The sequence below is a fragment of the Schistocerca piceifrons genome, chromosome 3, assembly GCF_021461385.2.
Source record: "Schistocerca piceifrons isolate TAMUIC-IGC-003096 chromosome 3, iqSchPice1.1, whole genome shotgun sequence".
Taxonomy (NCBI): domain Eukaryota; kingdom Metazoa; phylum Arthropoda; class Insecta; order Orthoptera; family Acrididae; genus Schistocerca; species Schistocerca piceifrons.
In genome coordinates, this window is record NC_060140.1 from 186803801 (window position 1) to 186826875 (window position 23075).

The 23075-nt window shown below is 38.0% G+C and overlaps 1 protein-coding gene across 1 annotated transcript in view; it reads left to right on the top strand.

Annotated features, from left to right (window-relative positions):
• Positions 1-23075, top strand: part of LOC124789398 (2-iminobutanoate/2-iminopropanoate deaminase-like) — a 52712-nt gene that overhangs the window by 10196 nt on the left and 19441 nt on the right. The window contains exons 2-3 of the mRNA XM_047256733.1: positions 10087-10247; positions 19405-19473. Of these exons, the coding sequence (XP_047112689.1) occupies positions 10087-10247; positions 19405-19473 (230 nt within the window). The remainder of the gene's footprint in view (positions 1-10086; positions 10248-19404; positions 19474-23075) is intronic.

Sequence of the window (23075 nt, forward strand, 5' to 3'; positions counted from 1 at the left end):
TCCCAGGAGCGGAAAGACTTACCTTAGGGGGAAAAAAGGACGGGTATACACTCGCACACACACACACACACATATCCATCCACACATATACAGACACAAGCAGACATATGTAAAGGCAAGGAGTTTAGGCAGAGATATCAGTCGAGGCGGAAGTACAGAGGCAAAGATGTTGTTGAACGACAGGTGAGGTATAAGCGGCGGCAACTTGACATTAGCGGAGGTTGAGGCCTGGTGGGTAACGAGAAGAGAGGATATACTGAAGGGCAAATTCCCATCTCCGGAGTTCTGATAGTTTGGTGTTAGTGGGAAGTATCCAGATAACCCGGACGGTGTAACACTGTGCCAAGGTGTGCTGGCCGTCCACCAAGGCATGTTTAGCCACAGGGTGATCCTCATTACGAACAAACACTGTCTGCCTGTGTCCATTCATGCGAATGGACAGTTTGTTGCTGGTCATTCCCACATAGAAAGCTTCACAGTGTAGGCAGGTTAGTTGGTAAATCACATGGGTGCTTTCACACGTGGCTCTGCCTTTGATCGTGTACACCTTCCGGGTTACAGGACTGGAGTAGGTGGTGGTGGGAGGGTGCATGGGACAAGTTTTACACCGGGGGTGGTTACAAGGGTAGGAGCCAGAGGGTAAGGAAGGTGGTTTGGGGATTTCATAGGGATGAACTAAGAGGTTACGAAGGTTACGTGGACGGTGGAAAGACACTCTTGGTGGAGTGGGGAGGATTTCATGAAGGATGGATCTCATTTCAGGGCAGGATTTGAGGAAGTCGTATCCCCGCTGGAGAGCCACATTCAGAGTCTGATCCAGTCCCGGAAAGTATCCTGTGACAAGTGGGGCACTTTTGGGGTTCTTCTGTGGGAGGTTCTGGGTTTGAGGGGATGAGGAAGTGGCTCTGGTAATTTGCTTCTGTACCAGGTCGGGAGGGTAGTTGTGGGATGCGAAAGCTGTTTTCAGGTTGTTGGTGTAATGGTTCAGGGATTCCGGACGGGACCAGATTCGTTTGCCATGAAGACCTAGGCTGTAGGGAAGGGACCGTTTGATGTGGAATGGATGGCAGCTGTCATAGTGGAGGTACTGTTGCTTGTTGGTGGGTTTGATGTGGATGGATGTGTGAAGCTGGCCATTGAACAGATGGAGATCAACGTCAAGGAAAGTGGCATGGGATTTGGAGTAGGACCAGGTGAATCTGATGGAACCAAAGGAGTTGAGGTTGGAGAGGAAATTCTGGAGTTCTTCTTCACTGTGAGTCAAGATCATGAAGATGTCATCAATAAATCTGTACCAAACTGTGGGTTGGCAGGCCTGGGTAACCAAGAAGGCTTCCTCTAAGCGACCCATAAATAGGTTGGCGTATGAGGGGGCCATCCTGGTACCCATGGCTGTTCCCTTTAAGTGTTGGTATGTCTGGCCTTCGAAAGTGAAGAAGTTGTGAGTCAGGATGAAGCTGGCTAAGGTAATGAGGAAAGAGGTTTTAGGTAGGGTGGCAGGTGATCGGTGTGAAAGGAAGTGCCCCATCGCAGTGAGGCCCTGGACGTGTGGAATATTTGTGTATAAGGAAGTGGCGTCAATGGTTACAAGGATGGTTTCTGGGGGTAACAGATTGGGTAAGGATTCCAGGTGTTTGAGAAAGTGGTTGGTGTCTTTGATGAAGGATGGGAGACTGCATGTAATGGGTTGAAGGTGTTGATCTACGTAGGCAGAGATACGTTCTGTGGGGGGTTGGTAGCCAGCTACAATGGAGTGGCTGGGATGATTGGGTTTGTGAATTTTAGGAAGTAGGTAGAAGGTAGGGGTGCGGGGTGTCGGTGGGGTCAGGAGGTTGATGGAGTCAGGTGAAAGGTTTTGTAGGGGGGCCTAAGGTTCTGAGGATTCCTTGAAGCTCCGCCTGGACATCAGGAATGGGATTACCTTGGCAAACTTTGTATGTAGTGTTGTCTGAAAGCTGACGCAGTCCCTCAGCCACATACTCCCGACGATCAAGTACCACGGTCGTGGAACCTTTGTCCGCCGGAAGAATGATGATGGATCAGTCAGCCTTCAGATCACAGATAGCTTGGGCTTCAGCAGTGGTGATGTTGGGAGTAGGATTAATGTTCCAGGCTGCACTGCTTTTGTTTTCTGCCTTCAGCAGTTTTGTGTTCGTAATTTTTTTTCTGGCTAGGAGTACCTTTCCACAAATTTTCCAGTTTTGTGGAAAATTCCAAAAAACCTGGTTCATTTTAAATGTATGCCAAATACCTGAGGTTCAAATCTTTTGACACCATTTGTCACCCAAATGTTTTTATCTGAGGAGTACACATTTTTGGAAAATGCTTCTTCATAGCATAATGTAAATAGTACCATGAATTTATGAAGCATTTTGTTAACACCATTTCTGCTCAAATATAGGCCACACTTTTTCCTAAAATTCACTTGAAAAATCATGGTATGGCCTATAATAGAGATTTTCCCTCTTTGATCATTAACTGTCAAGACATATACACATATCTTTTTGGTTGAAATTAATACCATTACAATTTGTTGCAGTTACTTTTGTAACCCATCAGAGATTTAAGAAGAAAAGAGGAGAAAAACTTATATCTTGTTTGCAAATACATTAGCTTTTTTGAAAAAGGATAGCAACCTTTGTTAAGCAAAACTGTGACAGCTTATTTGTACCTACTGGTACCCAAATCGACCACAATCACTTTCCATCATCTCAGCATCACCAGTGTCTGATTCTTCACCCTTCATAGATGAGCCAGAATGCTGCTCAGTCTCTTATCACAAAGGCCATATTCAGTCCCATCAACAGTATTGGAAATTCCAATTTTTTTGAAACTTATCAGGAAAAGTTCTTCTGATATGGACCACCAAGCTGCTACAATTTAACAGCATACTTCTGACAAATGCACATTCCAAATGGCCTCCTGCTGTCAAAGTTGCTTTGTTCATGATATAATTTCTATATAATTGTCTTATGCTAACTTGATGATTGATGCACACATCCAAAGGCTGCAGCACACTTGACATGCCACCAGGGATAATCAGTAGGTCACTATTTCCTTCTTTCAATATTTGTTTCACTTGATCACCAGTGTGCCCACAAAACCTATCCAAACATTGTCCTGAGCAAAGAACTCCTGACCACTTATTCCACACCACTGAAATCCAATGTAGGACCAGTTCCTCTGTATCCACCCACCATCATGAGCTCTTAGAATAATAGCAGCTGGGAAGCTTGCTCCCATGGGGAAGAGTTTCAAATTAAAAACCAAATACAGTGGCAATTTTCACATCAGCTGTAATGCTCAACATCATTATGCACTGTTGCTTTTCACTACCACATGTACCTATTTGCACACTACATTCTGCTACATTAGTTACCACAGTGCACACTACATTCCCCTGCATTATTTAATATTATTTACTATAGTGCAGTTTGGCATATCAACATAGACTGGTGTTTGGTCTGAATTACCTATTTGGTAATGTAAATAAATTTTTGCGTTGAAGCCAGAGCACATGATGCTGAAAAGATATCAAACTGTTTTCATAAGCTTGAAGCAGTTTTTGCACAACTGGAGCTCTGCAGTGAACAGGAAGATTATTTAATTGCATAAACTGCCAGACTCACCCTTATGAAACTTTAAATTTCATTGGGGAAATGTTTTTATGTGCTAATTTGCAGCCTTCATTTCAGTTGTAATGGCATATCCAAATTTTCTGTCTTCAGCTACAAAATCAACCAAGACTTTTTCTTTGGTTGATATCTGCACTTTTGCTTTCTAAATGAACTCCAACTTTTCAAACTATGTAAGAGTTTTCACTTGCACATCACTGATGAACGTGTTTTTCATTGAAATCAAAATTTTGTCCAGTTTTGTGCTTTCTGATAACTTGAACTTTAAATTACACTGTGTAACTAGAATTCTCCTTTCCCGTCACCACTCACAAACCAAATGATCAGTTTTTCTCATGCCCTAAACTCTGAAGTTCCTACCTCTCTTAAATTAATCACATCACCAGATCTCTCAGTATGCAAAACCTGTACTGTTGTGCCCAAAGTACAAAGCATAATATTGTTGCTTTGCTCTGCTCAGTTATGTAAGGCTGCCAGCATAATTTTGTGGCTGTATCATGTACTGCTGGTCCACAATAAGTTGAAGATATGCATAGTGGCTGTCAGGAATGGTAGCAGGTGTGGCTTGCCACAATGCAGGCTGTTTGCTATAGTCCTGGCACTGTGCATGGTAATACTTTCCAATCTGATGCCAAAAGTTTAGGTGTGGCCTATGTTCACACACAGCCTATATTCATGCAAATATGGTATTTGTTTTGGGATACACTTCCTCCAAATTTTGGTATTGTAACTGAACTGCAAATTTATATAGGTTTGGTTCTGAATAGACCATTTTATATGCATTTAATGTTGCCAGCTATTCTATGTAAATATCTGCTTCTGTAGGAGATGATCTGATAGGTCTGGATTTTGAACAAGTATAGGGCTAATTGATCAGTACGTTCAAGTAAGTACTGGTGACAATATTTGAATTCATTGTATTGATATTTAAATTCCCATAGATTAGTGTGTTAGCTTTCAATTTGTGTGTTAGCTTTCAACCGGGAACCTCACTTATCAAAATTAAAAAAATGACTGTACCTGCAGAGGCAAAAAATCTGCATGATAAAGACTTCGTTGTACTTCTGGGAGGCGCAAACAATGTCTACAAAAATGAAACGGTGAGTGCAACGCGCGATCTTAAACAGAGTCTGAGGAACCTCACTCACACTAACATAATACTGGTCAATATTCCACATCACTATGATCTTGTAAGTTGGTCATGTGTTAACAGGGAAATAAAAAAAAAGCCAACAATCAGTTTGCAAAAATCTGCAGACATTTTAAAAACGTGAAATGCATTGATATAAGCAGTATCAGACGTAGATTCCATACGCAACATGGCTTCACCTCAATGGCTTGGGGAAAGAATATCTGGCAAACCTCATAACCAAGGTAATAAAAAACCACCAAAATAAATTCAAAACCAAAATGATAATTGCATCGCCATCGCTTGACTCTATAACGAAAACACTTCAAAGAAAGGTAAAAGCATTAGAACCATCATCAGCACCAGCAAAACATGTAAAAAAAGATGAAATTTTAACAGAAAGAAAAGTGGACATCGATATCAACGACAAAAGAACTACAGTTCCTCATCATCCAAATATTATTTTAGACAAAAACAAGAAAAATGAGAAGACTCAAAGTTCACAAGGAAAAACAGTAGTAGTGGCAGAACCAACGTTTGAAGAGTCAGAAACAGCATCACCATTGACAACAACAAATAGAAGGCTGTTGGGCAGAAGAAATGCTGAGCCTCCTTCTCATCTCAACGATTTTTTATGTGTGGGCCTGAAGAAAAAGAAGGGACAACAGTAGGTAGTGTCAAGTGTTCCCTCTCCCCTGTCTCAAGACAGACTACAGTGGATTCATAGAATGAAAAACCAAGAGGAAGGCATCTTTTTCTTTCCTCAAAATATAAGGGGCCTCATAAACAAAACAGATCAACTTCTTATTAACATTAGTAGAAAGGACAGTATAAATAATGCTCAGATTTTGTGCTTAACTGAGCACCATGTTACTGATAAATGTGCCTTGCCATCCATAGTAAGTTATAGTTTAGTAACATACTACTGTAGGGAAAGTAAAGACAAAGATGGAGTAGCAATTTATGTTAAGGATAGTGTAGTATACAAAGCTATAGATATTAAGAAATATTGTGTGGAACAATTTGTGGCATGTGCCACAGAAATAATAACTAAATTCTACACAATAATAGTGTTGGCTATCTACAGGGCTCCTTCAGGTGACATAAAAACTTTTCTGCATTCACTGGAACTCCTTCTGTCAGGGTTACTTTCAAAAGCAAAGGATATTGTAGTTTTCGGTGATTTCAATATAAACTTTGACAGAAAATAAGAATAAAATTGACTTTGAGATTGTGATGACCTTACTTAATCTGACACCAGTAAAACTTCCCAACAAGAATTACATCCGAGTGACAAACTATGATAGACAACATTTTTTTAGATGTAAGTAGACATCAGAATTATACTGTCAGGCAGGTTATAAGTGGGCTTTCAGATCATGATGGACAAATTCTCACTCTTTATGACGTTAATCTGTTCAAAAAAGAATTTCCTCAATGGAAATTCATAAGAGTAATGAATGAAGAGGCAAAAGGAACTTTCAACCACAGGTTGCAGCAAATGGATTGGTCTTTAGTATATAGCCATGATGATGTTGATACTAAATTTAACTGTTTTATAAATGAATTCTGTGCTCTTTTTTGAAGAAATATTTCCCAAGAAATGGGTCAGGAACAGTGCTTCCAATGCTGTAAGTAAGCCTTGGATTACAAAAGGTATAAAACAGTCATGTAAACCAAAAGGGAAACTTATGCTGCAATAAGATTCTGTAAAGATGTGGAAAAATGGAAACACTAAAGATGATACTGTAAAATTTTGAAGAAACTAATACAGAAATCAAAAGCACTTTATTATGAGAAGAAAACAGATAATTCTAATAATAAAATAAAAACAATTTGGAGCGTTGTAAAAAAAGAAACAGGAAGAGATACAATAAGCAAAGAAGATGTAAATAAAATCAGATACGAAGGTACCCTAGTAGATAACCCCAAAACGGTGACTGAGATTTTTAATAAACACTTCCTATCAGTAACTTAACAGATTGGTTGCAAGCCCAATGTTGATGAAGGTGTACTCTTTGTCAAGGTGTATATTGAAACACAATTTCAGAAATGCACCTTAATCTTGTAACTGTAGAAGAAATTCAAAAAATCATCATGTCTCTAAAAAGTAAGAACTCTGCAGGGGTTGATAATATATCTAGTAATTTATTGAAATATTCTTGTGTGTGGATAAGGGACATTCTCTGTCATATTTTCAATGCTTCCCTTCAGAAAGGTGTTGTTCCCAGTAGACTTAAGTATGCAATTGTGAAGCCCCTGTACAAAAAGGGTGATAAAGCTGAACTAACTATCAACCTATCTCTTTACTGGCAGCTTCCTCCAAAATTCTAGAAAAGTGAATACATGTAAGAATTACTGATCATCTCATGAGAATGGAGTTCTCAGCAAGAGCCAATTTTGCTTTCAAAAGGGCCATTCAACAGAAGATGCAGTCTATGCACTTGCAAATGAAGTCCTAGAAACTCTTAATGAAAAAATGCTAGCACTTGGTGTCTTCTGTGATTTATACAAAGCATTTGACTGTGTTGATCACCAGATTCTCTTGCAAAAAGCAAAATTGGTAGGAATAAGTGGTGTTGCAGGCAATTGGCTACAGTCGCACCTCCAAGACAGAATACAAAAAGTTGTCTTGAATATCTCGAGTGGGGTATGTGACGCTACTTCAGATTCTGAATGGAGTTCAATTACATGTGGAGTGCCTCAGGGCTCAATTCTTGGGCCACTATTATTCCTAATTTTTATAAATGATCTACCATCATGTACAAGCCTGCCTTGTAAATTTACGTTATTTGCTGATGATACCACAATTTTTGTGAGCAGTAGAACAGACAACATTCTTTAGGAACTCATTAATCACATACTCTCAGATGTGGTTAATTGGTTAAAAGTGAATGGTCTCTCATTAAATTCCAGTAAGACCAGCTTTATTCAATTCTGTACAAAAACAGAAAAAGAGAGAGAGGTAAGTGTGACATGTGGTAATCAACCAATAGAAAGAATGGAAACAACAACATTTTTTGGAGTGCACATTGACAAGAAAATGAACTGCTCTTCACATATTATTGATATCTGTAAGAGGCTTAGCTCTGCTACCTTTGCTTTATGGGTTGTCACTACATGTGTTGAACCTAACACTGCAAAAGTGGCATAATATGGCTATTTTCATTCTCTCATTGAGTAAGGAATTATTTTTTGGGACAACCAGCCATTAGCAAGGAAAGTGTCCATTGCACAGAAGCGAGCTTTAAGAATTACATGTGGATTGCGCCCAAGAGACTCATGTGGAAACAGCTTTCAAAAACTTAAAATACACACAACTACATGCCAATATATTTTTTCTCTCATGTGTATTGTTTGTAAAAATAGAGAGAAATTTCAACCAAACAGTAATTATCATGAGCATAACACACGGAGGAAGAATGACATACACAGCAACCATAGAGATTTGAGCTTGGTGTAAAAGGGTGTCCACTGCACTGGAACAAAACTCTTCATTGCTCTTCCTTCTGAAATAAAGACAGAGATCCATAACAAGAGTAAGTTTAAGAAAGCACTAAAAATATTTCTGCTAGAAAAAGCTTTTTACAGTCTAGATGAATTTTTAACTAAATAAATTGTAAAATTTTAATATTATATAGTACATGTTGACATAATGCCACTAAGAATGTTATTTAACTTGAGCTCTGTATGTGTGTGCTCTGTATCAGTTTTCTTTAGTGCTTTAATGTATTTTCTTTTTACTGTATTGCTGCTCAAAGATTTCACTGTATAAATTTTTATATAATTATGTACTCAAATGTCTGTATATGCTATAAGATTATCATAATGTATTTGTAAAAACTGACTCATTCCACATCCTTGTGAACCCAACACAGTTGGACCTATGGAACATGAAATAAATCAAATCAAATCTTCATGTTGGAGCTTAAAAAAACCTTAAGATGAGATGGAGGCACTGTTTTCTGCCTGCCACACTGCATATTTCGACTGCTGGTGTGAAGTCTCTGTTAGCAGTAATCTGGTAGTTTCTCTTGTGCACTGCTCCAGGAGATAATTCCATACGACAGCTAAAGAGTAAAGATATAAGAAAGATGCCAGCACTCTTGTCTTTGAGTCAGCACATCAAACTGAACTTCCTGATTTGTCTGCATATCTGTTGACCTTATTTTACCCGTGGTTAAAATTTGATAATGATGCTTTCAAAATCCAACTTCATTCTCTGTATATTTGAGTTTGTACCATTACATTTATTAAATGCATTGTTTGAATCTAGTAAATATTGGAATGCTATAAAAAGAACTTCTTTAATTTAGGGTAGCATCAGAGAATGAATTAAATGAATGAATTTTCCAATATTCTTTTGACTATAGGGGCCCTGTAAGATCCTTGCACCTAAAAAATCATTCATTTATCTGTTTGAAAATAAATAAGTATACCTGCAAAACTATCCTAAAGGATTAAATAAACATCTGGTAAATGTTGCAGTTGTTGTGTGTCAAATGAATAGCCTGAAATTTACAGGTTGATTACATGAGATGCAAAAACAATTATATCCAGCATTTTACCAGAAGGCTAACTTGTTCCCGTAATGAAAGAAAGGGGCAGTCAAAATTTTCAGGCCATCATACATATTCTGGACATTGTAGAACATAAATGTATGCTTACTGACTTAGGTTTTTGTAGTTGAACCAGCAAGCAGCATTTTCCAAAACAAAATCCATTTATTCAAAGGAACAGCTTATCAGCAAATAATTTCTCATAATTTCAAAAGAGGAGCAGTTATCACATCAAGTATATTTTTCAACAAATTGTTACTCATGATACATTTCTAATTAGTATAGCCTGGAAAATTTGTCATCATTCAGTACACAGATAACAATAGTAACAAATGTTCCATTCTCAATACCTAATTGGACCTGTAATAGTGTAGGGTGTCCCAGACCTTAAGAGCCAAAATTCAGTACAGATGGCAGAGAGATTAGGAAACAGTAACTGAATATTAATATTTTGGTTTGTATAAGGTCTTGCTCAATGCATATGAGGCTTACATATCATAAGATAGCTGAGAATTTCATCAACACTATGTTCCTAATTTGAAAAACAATACAAAATCACTGTGATATCCCCATGACAGAGTTTATCACTTTTGCCAGTACGTGATGGTTATTTAAGATGGAGAATGACTCATTATAGGAACCTGCATTTGTATTCAGTTTGTGATCGTCCACCAGAGGTATATTTTTGATCCTACAAGTTAAGGCACCTTGTGTATGTCTGTGATTTTCAAATGCGCTCATATTTTTGCTTTGTTTGTTGCAGTCAGGCAGTATGTGTGGATAATATGGTCTATGTATCTGGCACCATTGGAGTTGACAAAGACACAAAGAAACTTGCAGATAATGGAGTAGTGGGTCAAGCAAGAGCAGCATTTACTAATCTGGGAAATATTCTTGAAGCAGCTGGTTCATCCTTTGGAAAAGGTACTTGGTAACATAAATTAAAATGAGAAGACTTATTGAATTGTATAATGTACCTAGTCTGTAATAAATTAAATAAGGTGAACACAGCATAAACACAAAAGTTCTGTAATAGTGTAGGTTTCTGTGGGCAGGGTCCATTTCAGTAAAATTCTTCAGGGTGAGGCATCCCATCATGCAGTGGTCATATACACATCAGAATTTTTTGAAACTGAGAAGTTGATTGATTGTTATATAGTCAGTAATTTCATAAATTCTATTGAGGAGGCCAGCTTACAAGATATGAAATATAATCAATATTTATGTATAAAAATCAACAATGGAAAATCCAGGATGGAATAATGACAATATTACAAAAAGGATAGTTTGCTGCTCACCATATAAAGGAGACATTGAGTTGCAGATGGACACAAGAAAAAGACTGCTATACGTTTGACCCTTCAGCCAAAATGCCTTCTTCTAAAGTATGTTTATGCTGCTCATTTGCATCAGCGTATTAAATGATGAAAAATATGATAACAGCTACAGTAAATTTGTTTCAGTATATCAGCAGAAATATTTCCAATTGATTTTTAAAATTAGTTTGCTATCTGTGAGTGATTTTTACTTCACTGAGTAACAAAACGTACATTTTTCTTGAAACGTACATTTTTCTTGCAGCAACTTTCAAATGAACTCTAATGATCAGTTTTCAAAGAACAAGGAAAATTAAGGTTTAATGCCCTGTTAACATTTTTTTTAATTGAGCTGGTTTGGATGCACTTGTAAGGACCAGATTCAAGGATATATTTGCAATGTTTGTTTTACAAAATAATTCTCATTCACTACTTATCAGAAACTCATTTTTAAATACAGTAATAGCAATACAGAATTGCACATTTTGGATTACTGTACAATCTATGTACACACAGTTTAATTCTACTACACGATACATAAGTACACATTTTGAATTTACTATTATTCTGCGTATACTCATTTTACTTCTGTTACACTGTATGCCAATTCTCAATTTTCTGCTTTTAGCATGAATTCACTGACTGAGTGGAAAGGACTTTCTACAAGGAATAGTTTTATTGTTTGTTTAAATTTATCATTCAAGCTGATGTTTGAAATATGCAGTAGTCAACGGTTTAACATTTTATTGCCATACATGCAATGTTTATCATGTGTAGCTGTGTTGTGTTCAGGAACACTAAACTTCATACTGTTTCTGGTAACTTGACAATGTATGACTTCATTTTTAATGAATTTGTTCTTATTTTCCCAGACACAAAGTAGTAATTTGTATACATGCATTTTGTAGATGGTTAGAATTTTAAGCTGCAGCTGTCTACTGTTCTTGCATTAGCCATTACTCTGATTGCTACTTTTTTCAGTTAATCATCACTCGACTGATCCCATATTTCTTTGCCATAGGTCATAATAGCATTAAAGTATGAGAAATATACCATTTGCATAATGTCATCTGCCACTATAGTCAGATTCACAAATGACAGCAGTTTGTGCAGACTGAGAAATGGCCGGGGACTACATTGTTGCGGGTTCCAAGCAACAGTTGCGGTATGTGTACACATGTCCTCTGTGCTTGATGTAAATGTGTATCCTGTAAATTACGTCTCTCACTTGCTTGTGTAGAATTTGTTGCTTAGCGCAACCATCAACTAAAATACCTTGCAACAAACGGAATAAAAATCACTAAAGAACTCTCTGCGGTCACGATAAATGTTAGTGTTGGGTGCGACATTCACAGCTGATGGCTCAAAACATTACTGAAAGCTCATTGGGTGTCAGAAAATGCTTGTCATAGGTATGCAGAATGAGCCTAAATTTGACCACCGTCATTTGTGACTCCAGCTATAGTGTTTTTAATATTTCAGAGAACAAATATGGCAGCACTTAGTTTGCTAGTCATGATAGCAATGTAGTCTTCCCACAGTAAACAGTAATCTAAAGTTAGCCCTAAGAATTTTGTTTTGAACTACATTTACATCTTTTTCTTCTATTATTGTTCCTGGACAGTATTGCTTTAGTTTTCTAATTATTGAGAATGAGTCTATTGGTTTCAAGCCACTGAATGATACATGAGGATCAATTTGCTTTCTGTTGTGATATCTGGGGACTACTCAGGAGGACATCGTTACCAGTAGAAAGAAAATTGACGTCCTGTGGATTGGAGCATGGAATGCCAAATCCTTTAATTGGGCAGGTAGGTTAGAAAAATTTAAAAAAGGAAATGGATAGGTTATTGTTATAGTGGGAATGAGTGAAGTTTGGTGGCAGGAGGAACAAGACTTCTGGTCAAATGAATACAGGGTTATAATACAAAGTCAAATAGGGGTAAAGCAGGAGTAGGTTTAATAATAAATAAAAAATAGGAATGCGGATAAGCTACTATGAACAGTGTAGTGAACGCATTATTGTAATCAAGATAGACACAGAGCCCACACTTACCACAGTAGAACAAGTTTACATGTCAACTAGCGCTGTAGATGGGCAAGAGATTGAAGAAATGTATGACGAGATAAAATAAATTATTCTTATAGTGAAGGGAGATGAAAATTTAAGTCATGGGGGACTGGAATTCAACAGTAGGAAAAGGAAGAGATGGAAAAGTAGTAGATGAATATGGAATGGGGGTAATTGGTAGAACTGTGCACAGAGCATAACCTTGGTTTAAGAATCATGAAAGAAGACTGCATACATGGAAGAGGCCTGGAGACACTGGAAGGTTTCTGATACATTATATGATGGTAAGACAGAGATTTAGGAACCAGGTTTTAAATTGTAAGACATTTCCAGGGGCAGATATCGCCACTGACAACATTTATTGGTTATGAATTATAGATTAAAAGTGAAGAAACTGCAAAAAGGTGAGACCTGGATAAACTGAAAGAACCAGAGGTTGTAGAGAGTTTCAGAGAGATCATTAGGGAACAACTGACAAGAACAGGGAAAGAAATACAGTAGAAGAAGAATGGGTAGCTTTGAGAAATGAAATACTGAGGGCAGCAGAGGTTCAAGTAGGTAAAAAGGCGAGGGCTAGTAGAAATCCTTGGGTAACAGAAGAGATATTGAATTTAATTGATGAAAGGAGAAAATATAAAAATGCAATAAATGAAGCAGGAGAAAAGGAATACAAACATCTAAAAAATGTATGAAATTTTCACTCAGCAGCGGAGTGTGTGCTGATATGAAACTTCCTGACAGATTAAAACTGTGTGCCGGACCGAGACTCGAACTTGCCTTTGCCTTTCACGGGCAAGTGCTCTACCATCTGAGCTAGCTGAGCACAACTCGCGCCCCGTCCTCACAGGCTCACTTCTGCCAGTATCTCGCCTCCTACCTTTCAAACTTTACAGAAGCTGTAAAGTTTGAAAGGTAGGAGGCGAGATACTGGCAGAAGTGAGGCTGTGAGGACGGGGCGTGAGTCGTGCTTGGGTAGCTCAGATGGTAGGTAGAGCACTTGCCTGCGAAAGGCAAAGGTCTCGAGTTTGAGTCTCGGTCTGGCACACAGTTTTAATCTGCCAGTAAGTTTCATCTAAAAAATGTGATTGACAGAAAGTGCAAAATGGCTAAGCAGGGCTGGCTAGAGGATAAAAGCAAGGGTGTAGAGGCACATATTTCTAGGGACAAGATAGACACTGCCTACAGGAAAGTTAGAGACCTTTGGAGAAAAGAGAACCACTTGTATGAATATTGAGAGTTCAGTTGGAAAACCAGTCCTAAGCAAAGAAGGGAAAGCAGAAAGGTGGAAGGAGTATGTGTATAGAGGGTCTATAAAAGGGCTAGGTACTTGAGGACAATATTATGGAAATGGAAGAGGATGTAGATGAAAATGAAATGGGAGATATGATACAGCGTGAAGAATTCGACAGAGCACTGAATGACCTAAGTCATAACAAGGCCCTGGGAGTAGACAACATTCCATTAGAACTACTGATAGGCTCGGGAGAGCCAGTAGTGACAAAACTGTTCAGTCTGGTTAGCAAGATGTATGAGATGAGTGTAATATCCCCAGACTTAAAAAAGAATATAATAATTCCAATCCCAAAGAAAGCAGGTGTTGACAGGTGTGAAAATTACTGAACTGTCAGTTTAATAAGTCACAGTGGCAAAATACTGACACAAATTCTTTATAAACGAATGGAGAAACTGGTAGAAGCCGACCTTGGGGAAGATCAGTTTGGATTCCGTGGAAATGTTGGAACACGTGAGGCAATACTGACCCTACGACATATCTTAGAAGATAGGTTAAGGAAAGGCAAACCTACATTTCTAGCATTTGTAGACTCAGAGAAAGCTTTTGACTGTGTTGACTGGAATATCTCTTTCAAATTCTGAAGACTGCAGAAGTAAAATGCAGGGAGTGAAAGGCTATTTACAATCTGTACAGAAAGCAGATGGCAGTTATAAAAATTGACGGGTATTAAAGGGAAGCAGTAGTTGAGAAGGGTGAGAGGTGTGGGCTGTAGCCTATCCATGATGTTATTCAATCTGTATACTGAGCAAGCAGTAAAGGAAACAAAAAGGAAATTTGGCATAGGAATTAAAATTCATGGAGAAGAAATAAAGACTTTGAGGTTTGCCAGTGACATTGTAATTTTGTCAGACGAGGCAGCAAAGGACTTGGAAGAACAGTTGAATGGAATGGACAGTGTCTTGAAAGGATTATTTAAGATTAACATCGACAAGAGTAAAATGAGGATAATGGAATGTTGTTGAATTAAATCAGGTGATGCTGAGTGAATTAGATTAGGAAATGACACTTGAAGTAGTAGATGAGTTTTGCTATTTGGGGAGCAAAATTACTGACAATGATCAAAGTAGAGACGATATAAAATGTAGACTGGCTATAGCAAGGAAAGTGGTTTTGAAGAAGAGAAATTTAACATTGAGTGTAGAATTAATTGTCAGGAAGTCTTTTCTGAAAGTATTTGTATGGAGTGTAGCCATGTGTGGAAGAGAGACACGGGCAATAAATAGTATAGACAAGAAGAGAACAGAAGCTTTCAAAATGTGGTGCTACAGAAGAATGCTGAAGATTAGATGGGTAGATCATGTAAATAATAAGGAGGTACTGAACAGAATTGGTTAGAAGAGGAATTTTGGCACAACTTGACTAGAAGAAGGGATCTGTTGATAGGACACATTCTGCGGCATCAAGGGATCACCCATTTAGTACTGGAGGAAAGTGTGGAGGGTAAAAATCGTAGAGGGAGACCAAGACATGAATACGCTAAGCAGATTCAGAAGGATGTAGGTGGAGTAGTTACTTGTAGATGAAGAAAATTGCACAAGATAGAGTAGCATGGAGGGCTGCATCAAACCAGTCTCTGGGCTGAAGACCACAACAACAACTTTCTGTAAATTTGTCAGTGGTTATGTTAGTGGTATCATCTGCAGAAATAATCATTTCACTTTCAGTGTTTAGAGGTAAATCATTTATACATAACAGGAACAGAGGTTCCGGTATGCCACCCTGTGGTATACTGTGACTCATTTATTGAAATAAATATTTCTTTTTTATGATTGTATTTTTGCTGCTTGTTTTCTATTTTGCAGATATTATTTAATGGTACTAAGAGCTGTTTCTCTAATAGCATAGTGGTGAAGTTTCCTTTTAAAAATATCATGGTCAACTAGGTCAAAAGTGTCACATAAGTCATAAAATATACTAAGAGGTTTTGGCCTTAATCTAATCCCACTGAGATTATATTTATACATTCAAATGCAGCTGAAACTGTTGATTTTACTTTCTGAAATCCAGACTGTCTACAATTTATGGTGCCATTCCTTTTGAAATATGATGAATCTCATATATACGATTTTTTCCCCAAGCACTTTTGGGGAAATGGATAGACTAACTGGTCTGACATTGTCAAAGCTCGTTAGACCACTTCTCTTGTACAATGGCAAGATTCTAGCTATTTTCATTGTATCTGGAAAATTACCTTTCTTCAGGCATGAATTAAGTGGCAAAGCAGTTTGGCTGTTTCATGTGTTTCCTTTATCACTTTCAAAATCTCTTGCTCTGTTGTTGAATACAAATAATATGGAGTTAATGGTGGAGTCTTTCTTACTTTTAAGCAGCTATACAGTTTGCAGAGGGTCATATTTTTTATTCTGTGTAATTCTTTGGCATATGTCTGTAAAGTATTTGTTGAAACTATTGCCAACAACTACAGGATTTTCTGTTATTCCATTGTTTACTTTGAGCTTCAGGCTTTTGCTAATACTGTCTGATTTTCCTGTTTCTCTGTTAATTATCTTCCACGTGCTCCTGACTTCGTTTGATGTTTCCAACAAACACTTTTCTTCAGCTTTTAGTATCTTATTGAAAACCTTCTTGTAAGAAGTCATTAAACACACAGCACAAGCCACTGACAATGATGAGTTTGAAAATTGGCAGTTCCATTTTCAAAGGAACTATCCTCACAGTCATGTTAATCAATTTGATGAAAACTATTGAAAACATAAATTAGGATGGTCACATGAGAATTAAAAATGTGCTCCTCCCAAATGAAAATTCAGTTTATTAACCACTGCAGAAATTCAGTTGGCTGCACTGAAAACACTTCTCTGTTTTATAGTATTGTAATTGTGGATATTACTATTCCCTTTTACAGCTAGTTCCGTGGGGAGAATACATATATTGCAGTCCGGAACCACGCGACTGCTATGGTCGCAGGTTCGAATCCTGCCTCGGGCATGGATGTGTGTGATGTCCTTAGGTTAGTTAGGTTCAAGTAGTCCTAAGTTCTAGGGGACTGATGACCACAGATGTTAAGTCCCATAGTGCTCAGAGCCATTTTTGAACCATATATTGCAGAAAGCGTCATCTATCTCAGCCACTGACAGACTCTCAGACAGTTAAATAACTCCAAAACTATTGTAACAACGAAAACAATCGATTTTTGACAAAATAATGTAATTGTATAGATAAAAAATCTACTCGCCAAGTGACAGTGGAACACACACATAAGAGGGTTGTAATTAGACAAGCTTACAGAGCCAGTGGCTCCTTCATAAGAGCCCCTGTGGAGGAAATAATGTAGACCCATGTAAATATACTTGCAAGAGATATTCTTAAATTGTAAGGTATGTGATCCTCTTGTACTAAAGGGCTCTCACCTCTAACAAGAATGGTAAGCTAAGTGGGGAAAAGGATCAAAGGTGTTGCAGCAGAGTTTATAAGTGACACAGTCCAGTCTTCACATGTTATCCTAATAAACTAGAAGTGGGTGTTGTTGGACTGAATATGCCATACTTAATTGTAATGTATTCAATGCAGCACCACTTAGACAATCATTCAATCATGGAGCTGCCGGACCAGTCCCCCTATCCATTATTCCTACAGAAGATTTCATTGCACACAGTAAGCAATTGGGGCATAGCACTTTTTTGTAGGGATTCAGTGACTGATGATCCTCATACTCAGAAAAGCATACCTTCTCATTATACAGCAAGTGACAAACTTGAACCCAGTTTTCAAGATTTTCTCACCCATATAGCCCACATTCTGCTCTCCAGCCATTCCAGGTGCAGCTCAGTGGAAAGTGATATAACCTGTAGTCCAGTTACCATTTTCTTACCTGCTGAAAACTCAAAGATAGAGCTGAGTCAGACAGAAGTGGTTATTCAGCAAAGCAGCCTTTCAATTAGTAATGTGTAAAGCCCAATAGGACATCGAGGATAGAGAGAACAAAATCTGTGAACAATAAAAAATGTGCAATAACTACTCTAGTGAAGTACAAAGTAATGAGAAATAAGCCAAAAGGATTATCCCATGCAGAGGAGCATTATTTCCACAGGATCAAATCTCTTCAATGTTATGTGGTTCCATAGAGTATCCATTTTTATGGAGAGAAGCAATAATTTTCCCATTCTAAAATTCAGGGGAGGATCTAGTCTGACTTTGAATTGTAACTGTTAGATACACAGGAAATTACTGGAGCAAATAACTAATTTCCTTATAATCTTAACCTCATAATCCAGGGACTGCAAAAATACACCTGATGTTGATTTGTATTCTACAAAATTTGTCTCTACTGGAAATGGTCACACACCACATTCCTGTGTGAGTAAAATTTAATAGGTATTTTTTCAGATTGGTGAGGAAATACAATACTACTTGAATGCACACATGTTTTCAGCTACACATGGGGTTTCTATGATTACCTTCCCATTTTTCCCCCAATCTTGTCAATGTCAGGTTAGATGCAGCCAGAAATATTTTCCAATCTTATCACCAAGACCACAGTATTCCACATGACTCTTCTTATATTGACTCTCAGCATAATATTTTCCATGCTGAAGATTCCCATATCTAATACATATTGTACAAAAGGCATTCAAAATATAATTGTCACTGTCATTAGTCACACTGTGCTATCACTGACACCATGGTATTGTATGTCACTTAATATTCCCTTCTCTTGCTATGTTCAGTGAATATATTTTACTGTGAAGTCATTCTTAAAGTCTTAAGTCCAGCACAGCATCATTATTCAGTAGTCATGGGATATTGACCTCAGGGTAATGTGTGCAACACTTTCATGAAGGTAGAAAGTATGGATTATGTTTAATGTAATGCTGATGATTCATCAGTTCATCACTGCTGTAGAACTTGTTGGCAGCTGTCAGTTTCATGTTAGTTCTTTCTCAGATCTGTACGACTGTGAAATTTGTTTGATTCTGTGACTAACAATTGGGTTGATATAGTACACTTCTCAAATAACAGGCCGAACTTCCGTAGGTGGATATATCCTCCAAATGTGATTAGTGTGTTAGTGAATATAACAATGAATATACTCACTGAGGAAGATAATGCAGTTGTAGACTCTTATCTGGGAGGATAGGATTCAAGGGATAGTTTTTCTCTCTACTGGTTCAAGTTTCCTATCATATCAGGTGAATATAAGAATGGTTCCTTAAACTAACCATTTGATGTATTTTCAGCTCTGTATTACCATCTCTTTCTCATTTTATTTCTTGACAATGACATATCCTCATTTTAAGTAATGGATCCTTATTTGATCTTAATTTTTGTTAATACATATACTTGCTTATTAAAAATTATAATTTATGTGCATTGTTACAGCTTAACATAAGTTTCCAAGTATTTGGTATAATGTTACTGACAGTTTGATTTATGTTTCAGTTGTGAAAGTTACAATTCTTCTTGATGATATAAATGATTTTGCTGCAGTGGGTGACGTTTATAAAGAGTGTAAGTAGTAGCTCCACACTGTACTTTTTATAACTTTTAAAAACATTGTTGTAAAACACCAAAAACGGGCATTATGTTTTGTTTAATGTCTTTTAAAATTGGTACTTTAGCCATAATGATGAAGCTTTTGGTTGTATAATTGTGCAGTCATGTTAAGAAAACAGTTAATACTTCTTAGTGTAAGCGGAAATTCTAACAAAGTATTAATTAGTAATTACACAAGAAAAGTAGAATGTGTGTACACTCACAGTTGAACAGAGGGCAGGATACATATGCACATGGAAATAATATATTAATCATCATTATTACCGTCTGCTAATCCACTGCTGAAGTAGTCTCCTCCAGACTTCTCCATGTATCACAAACTTGTGCAATGTGCATCCATACTGCTCCAGCATAATTTCTCATTTTGTCTATGCACCATCCTTTAGGTCACTGCCTTAATGTTTTATTATTTTATGGAACACATCAAATAACTATCTTGGTCCCTCTACCATCTGTTCACCTGGCTGCATCTCCTGTCATCCAAGTATCTGCCTATCTTTGACAAATGTGCAAAAACATGCTAGAAGGCAATGGTGTATGGAACAACATAGTGGCAACAGAAATGGCATCATATATTGTTTTTGGATGAATCCAGGTTCTGTTTGCTTGAAAATGGTGGTTGCATTTTGGTTCGCCACTGACGGGGTGGCACCACAGTGACTGCATTCGCACAAAACATACTGGGCCAACTCGAGGCTTTATGATGTGGTGTGCTATTGGGTACAACCACAAATCACAGTTTGTGTATGTCCAGGGCACTGTGACCAGTGTGACCTATGTGAATGACATCCTGCAACCCATACTGATAAATTTTCTACACTACACCCCAGATGCCATTTTTCAGGAAGACAATGCACGACCACATGATGCTGCATGAAGATGTGCCTTCTTGAGGTTACAGGATGTCAGCCTTTGCCCTGGCCCATCAGATCACCAGACTTGTCGCCAAATGAAAATGTTGGAATATGATGAAACGATGGGTGCATCTCTGTGGCCCATTGTCAACCACCACAGATGAACATTGGAACCAAATGAATGCAGCATGCATGGCTGTACCACAGGATACCATTTGCGCCTTATGCACATCGATCCCATCACATATGGAACAAGTTATCAGGGCCCATAGTGTGGACCCGGTGACTACGAGGCAACAGGACACATGCTGAACTGAGGTGACTGAAATGCCAATCATTTCTGCAGAACATACTAATGTACGTAGCCTGTGAATATGAACGTCCTCTCTTTAGTCATTCAAGGTGTTCTTTTTTTTTTCTGAACATGAATTCACTTCTTATGCTCCAGTTTTTTGGTCCATTTGTTTGTATTCCTGTCTTCTGTAGTAATTTTCAACGACCTATTTATGAATTAATAATTCTTGTCTTACTGCTGTAAGTACAAACTAATGATAAAACTTTCTTTTCCAGTCACATTGAAATTTCAATTTTGAAAACTCGTCAGTTTATCAATGTTACAGGCCATTTTACTCCTGTGGGTTTTTCCCTTGCTGCCCATCCAGTCATTGATTATAATTGCCATTAAATACAGAAACTCACCAACTTGTCCTATGGCTTCTTTGTTAATCTGTACTTTTTGATTGTACATTTTTAGTGTTATAATTTAGTGTCTCTTGATGCCAGAGTCGTAAAGTGCCAGACTTCAAATACGAAGGTCAGGGTTTCAACCCTGTTCACTCACAGGATTTTAATCTCACTTAACACTTCATTCACCTCTGGCAGTGTTTCTTAATGTGAAAAATGCAGAGTTGTACTGTGCTTCAGAGTCAGTGTTAAATTGTAAGTCCCCTATAACTGGCTAAGTAAGTTCAAAGGTTGGAGGAATAGAATGGCATATCTCCTCAAATAGGGTCATTCTTAGTAGAGCAATGTGGCATTTCAATCAGCTGTTGTATTGATTAAAGCCTTACTTGTAACTGATTTTGAGGGCTACTTTCAAACTTTCTCTTTATTTTTCCATTAGTTACTGAATCTGAACTACAGGCAAACAGTACAATTTCTTTAGAAAAGAACATTTTTGCAATTTTAAAAAATCAGAAAACTTCCTCTAGGACTGCTGAGATGAGACTTGTTTATATCAAATCTTCTTACCTAATTCTTATTTAAATACTGAGTCCTCTAGGACTACTGAGATGAGACTTGTTTATATCAAATCTTCTTGCCTAATTCTTATTTAAATACTGAGTTACACAATATCTATTGTGAAGTTGTTCTATTTTATAATGTTACTATCTGAGTACCTGGCACTGCCCAGGTCTATCTATTTATTTCAATTTTCTGTTAGTCCATCTCCTTCTCTGCTCTCCCTTTCCATCTCCTCTTCCTCTTTCTCTCTTCCCATCAGCACCACCCACTGCAATAGGATGTTGCTGCTGCTTATCCCCACAGCATTTCTTTCCAGATAATAATTAAAAATATGTACAAACGTTGGTTGAAAACAATCCAGCAGTCTTCCCCTGTACACTGATGGAAAAATTGCAAAACCAAAAAATAAGTAATGTTGAGTAATGAAGTTTTGGGGATACATTTGTGTAGGTAACATAGTTAAGTGATTAACATGGCAAGATCACAAGTTAATGTAAGTGCGATATAAGCCATTGCAAATGTGAAATGCTGGTACATTAATAACCAGTGTAACCACAGAATGTTGAATGCAAGCATACAAACATTAATGCATTGCATTAGACATGTGCTGGATGTCAGTTTATGGGATGGAGTTCCATGTCTGTTGCACTTGGTTAGTAAATGCATGGAAGTTTGGTGCTGTTTCTGGATAATGCTGGAGGTGGTGTCCAATGATGTTCCATGTATGCTTGATTGGAGACAGATGTGGTGATCAAGCAGACCAAGCCAATATGTCAACACTTTGTAGATCATGTTGGGTTAAAACAGTGGTATGTGGGCGAGTGTTATCCTGTTGGGAAACACCCCCTGGAATGCTGTTCATGAACGGTAGCACAACAGGTTGAATCACCTGGCTGACGTACAGCTTGTAAGTCAGGGTGCATGGGATAACCACAAGAGTGCTCCTGCTGTCAAATGAAAATGCATCCCAGAACATAATTCCAGGTGTAGGTACAGTGTGTCCAGTATGCAGACAGGTTGGTTGTAGGTCATTAGCTGGCCTTCCTCTAACAAACACACAGCCATCACTGGCAATGAGCCAGCCAAAGTGCCCGTGCGGTTAAAGGCGCTGCAGTCTGGAACCGCAAGACCGTTACGGTCGCAGGTTCGAATCCTGCCTCAGGCATGGATGTTTGTGATGTCCTTAGGTTAGTTAGGTTTAACTAGTTCTGAGTTCTAGGGGACTAATGACCTCAGCAGTTGAGTCCCATAGTGCTCAGAGCCATTTGAACCATTTGAACTGGTAATGAGGTAGAACCAGCATTCATCAGAAAACACAACAGACCTCCACCCTGCTCTCCAGTGAGCTCTTGCTTGACGCCACTGAAGTCGCAGATGGTGGTGGTTTGCGGTCAGTGGAATGCACACTACAGGGCATCTGGCTTGGAGTTGTCCTTGAAGTAACCAATTTTTAACAGT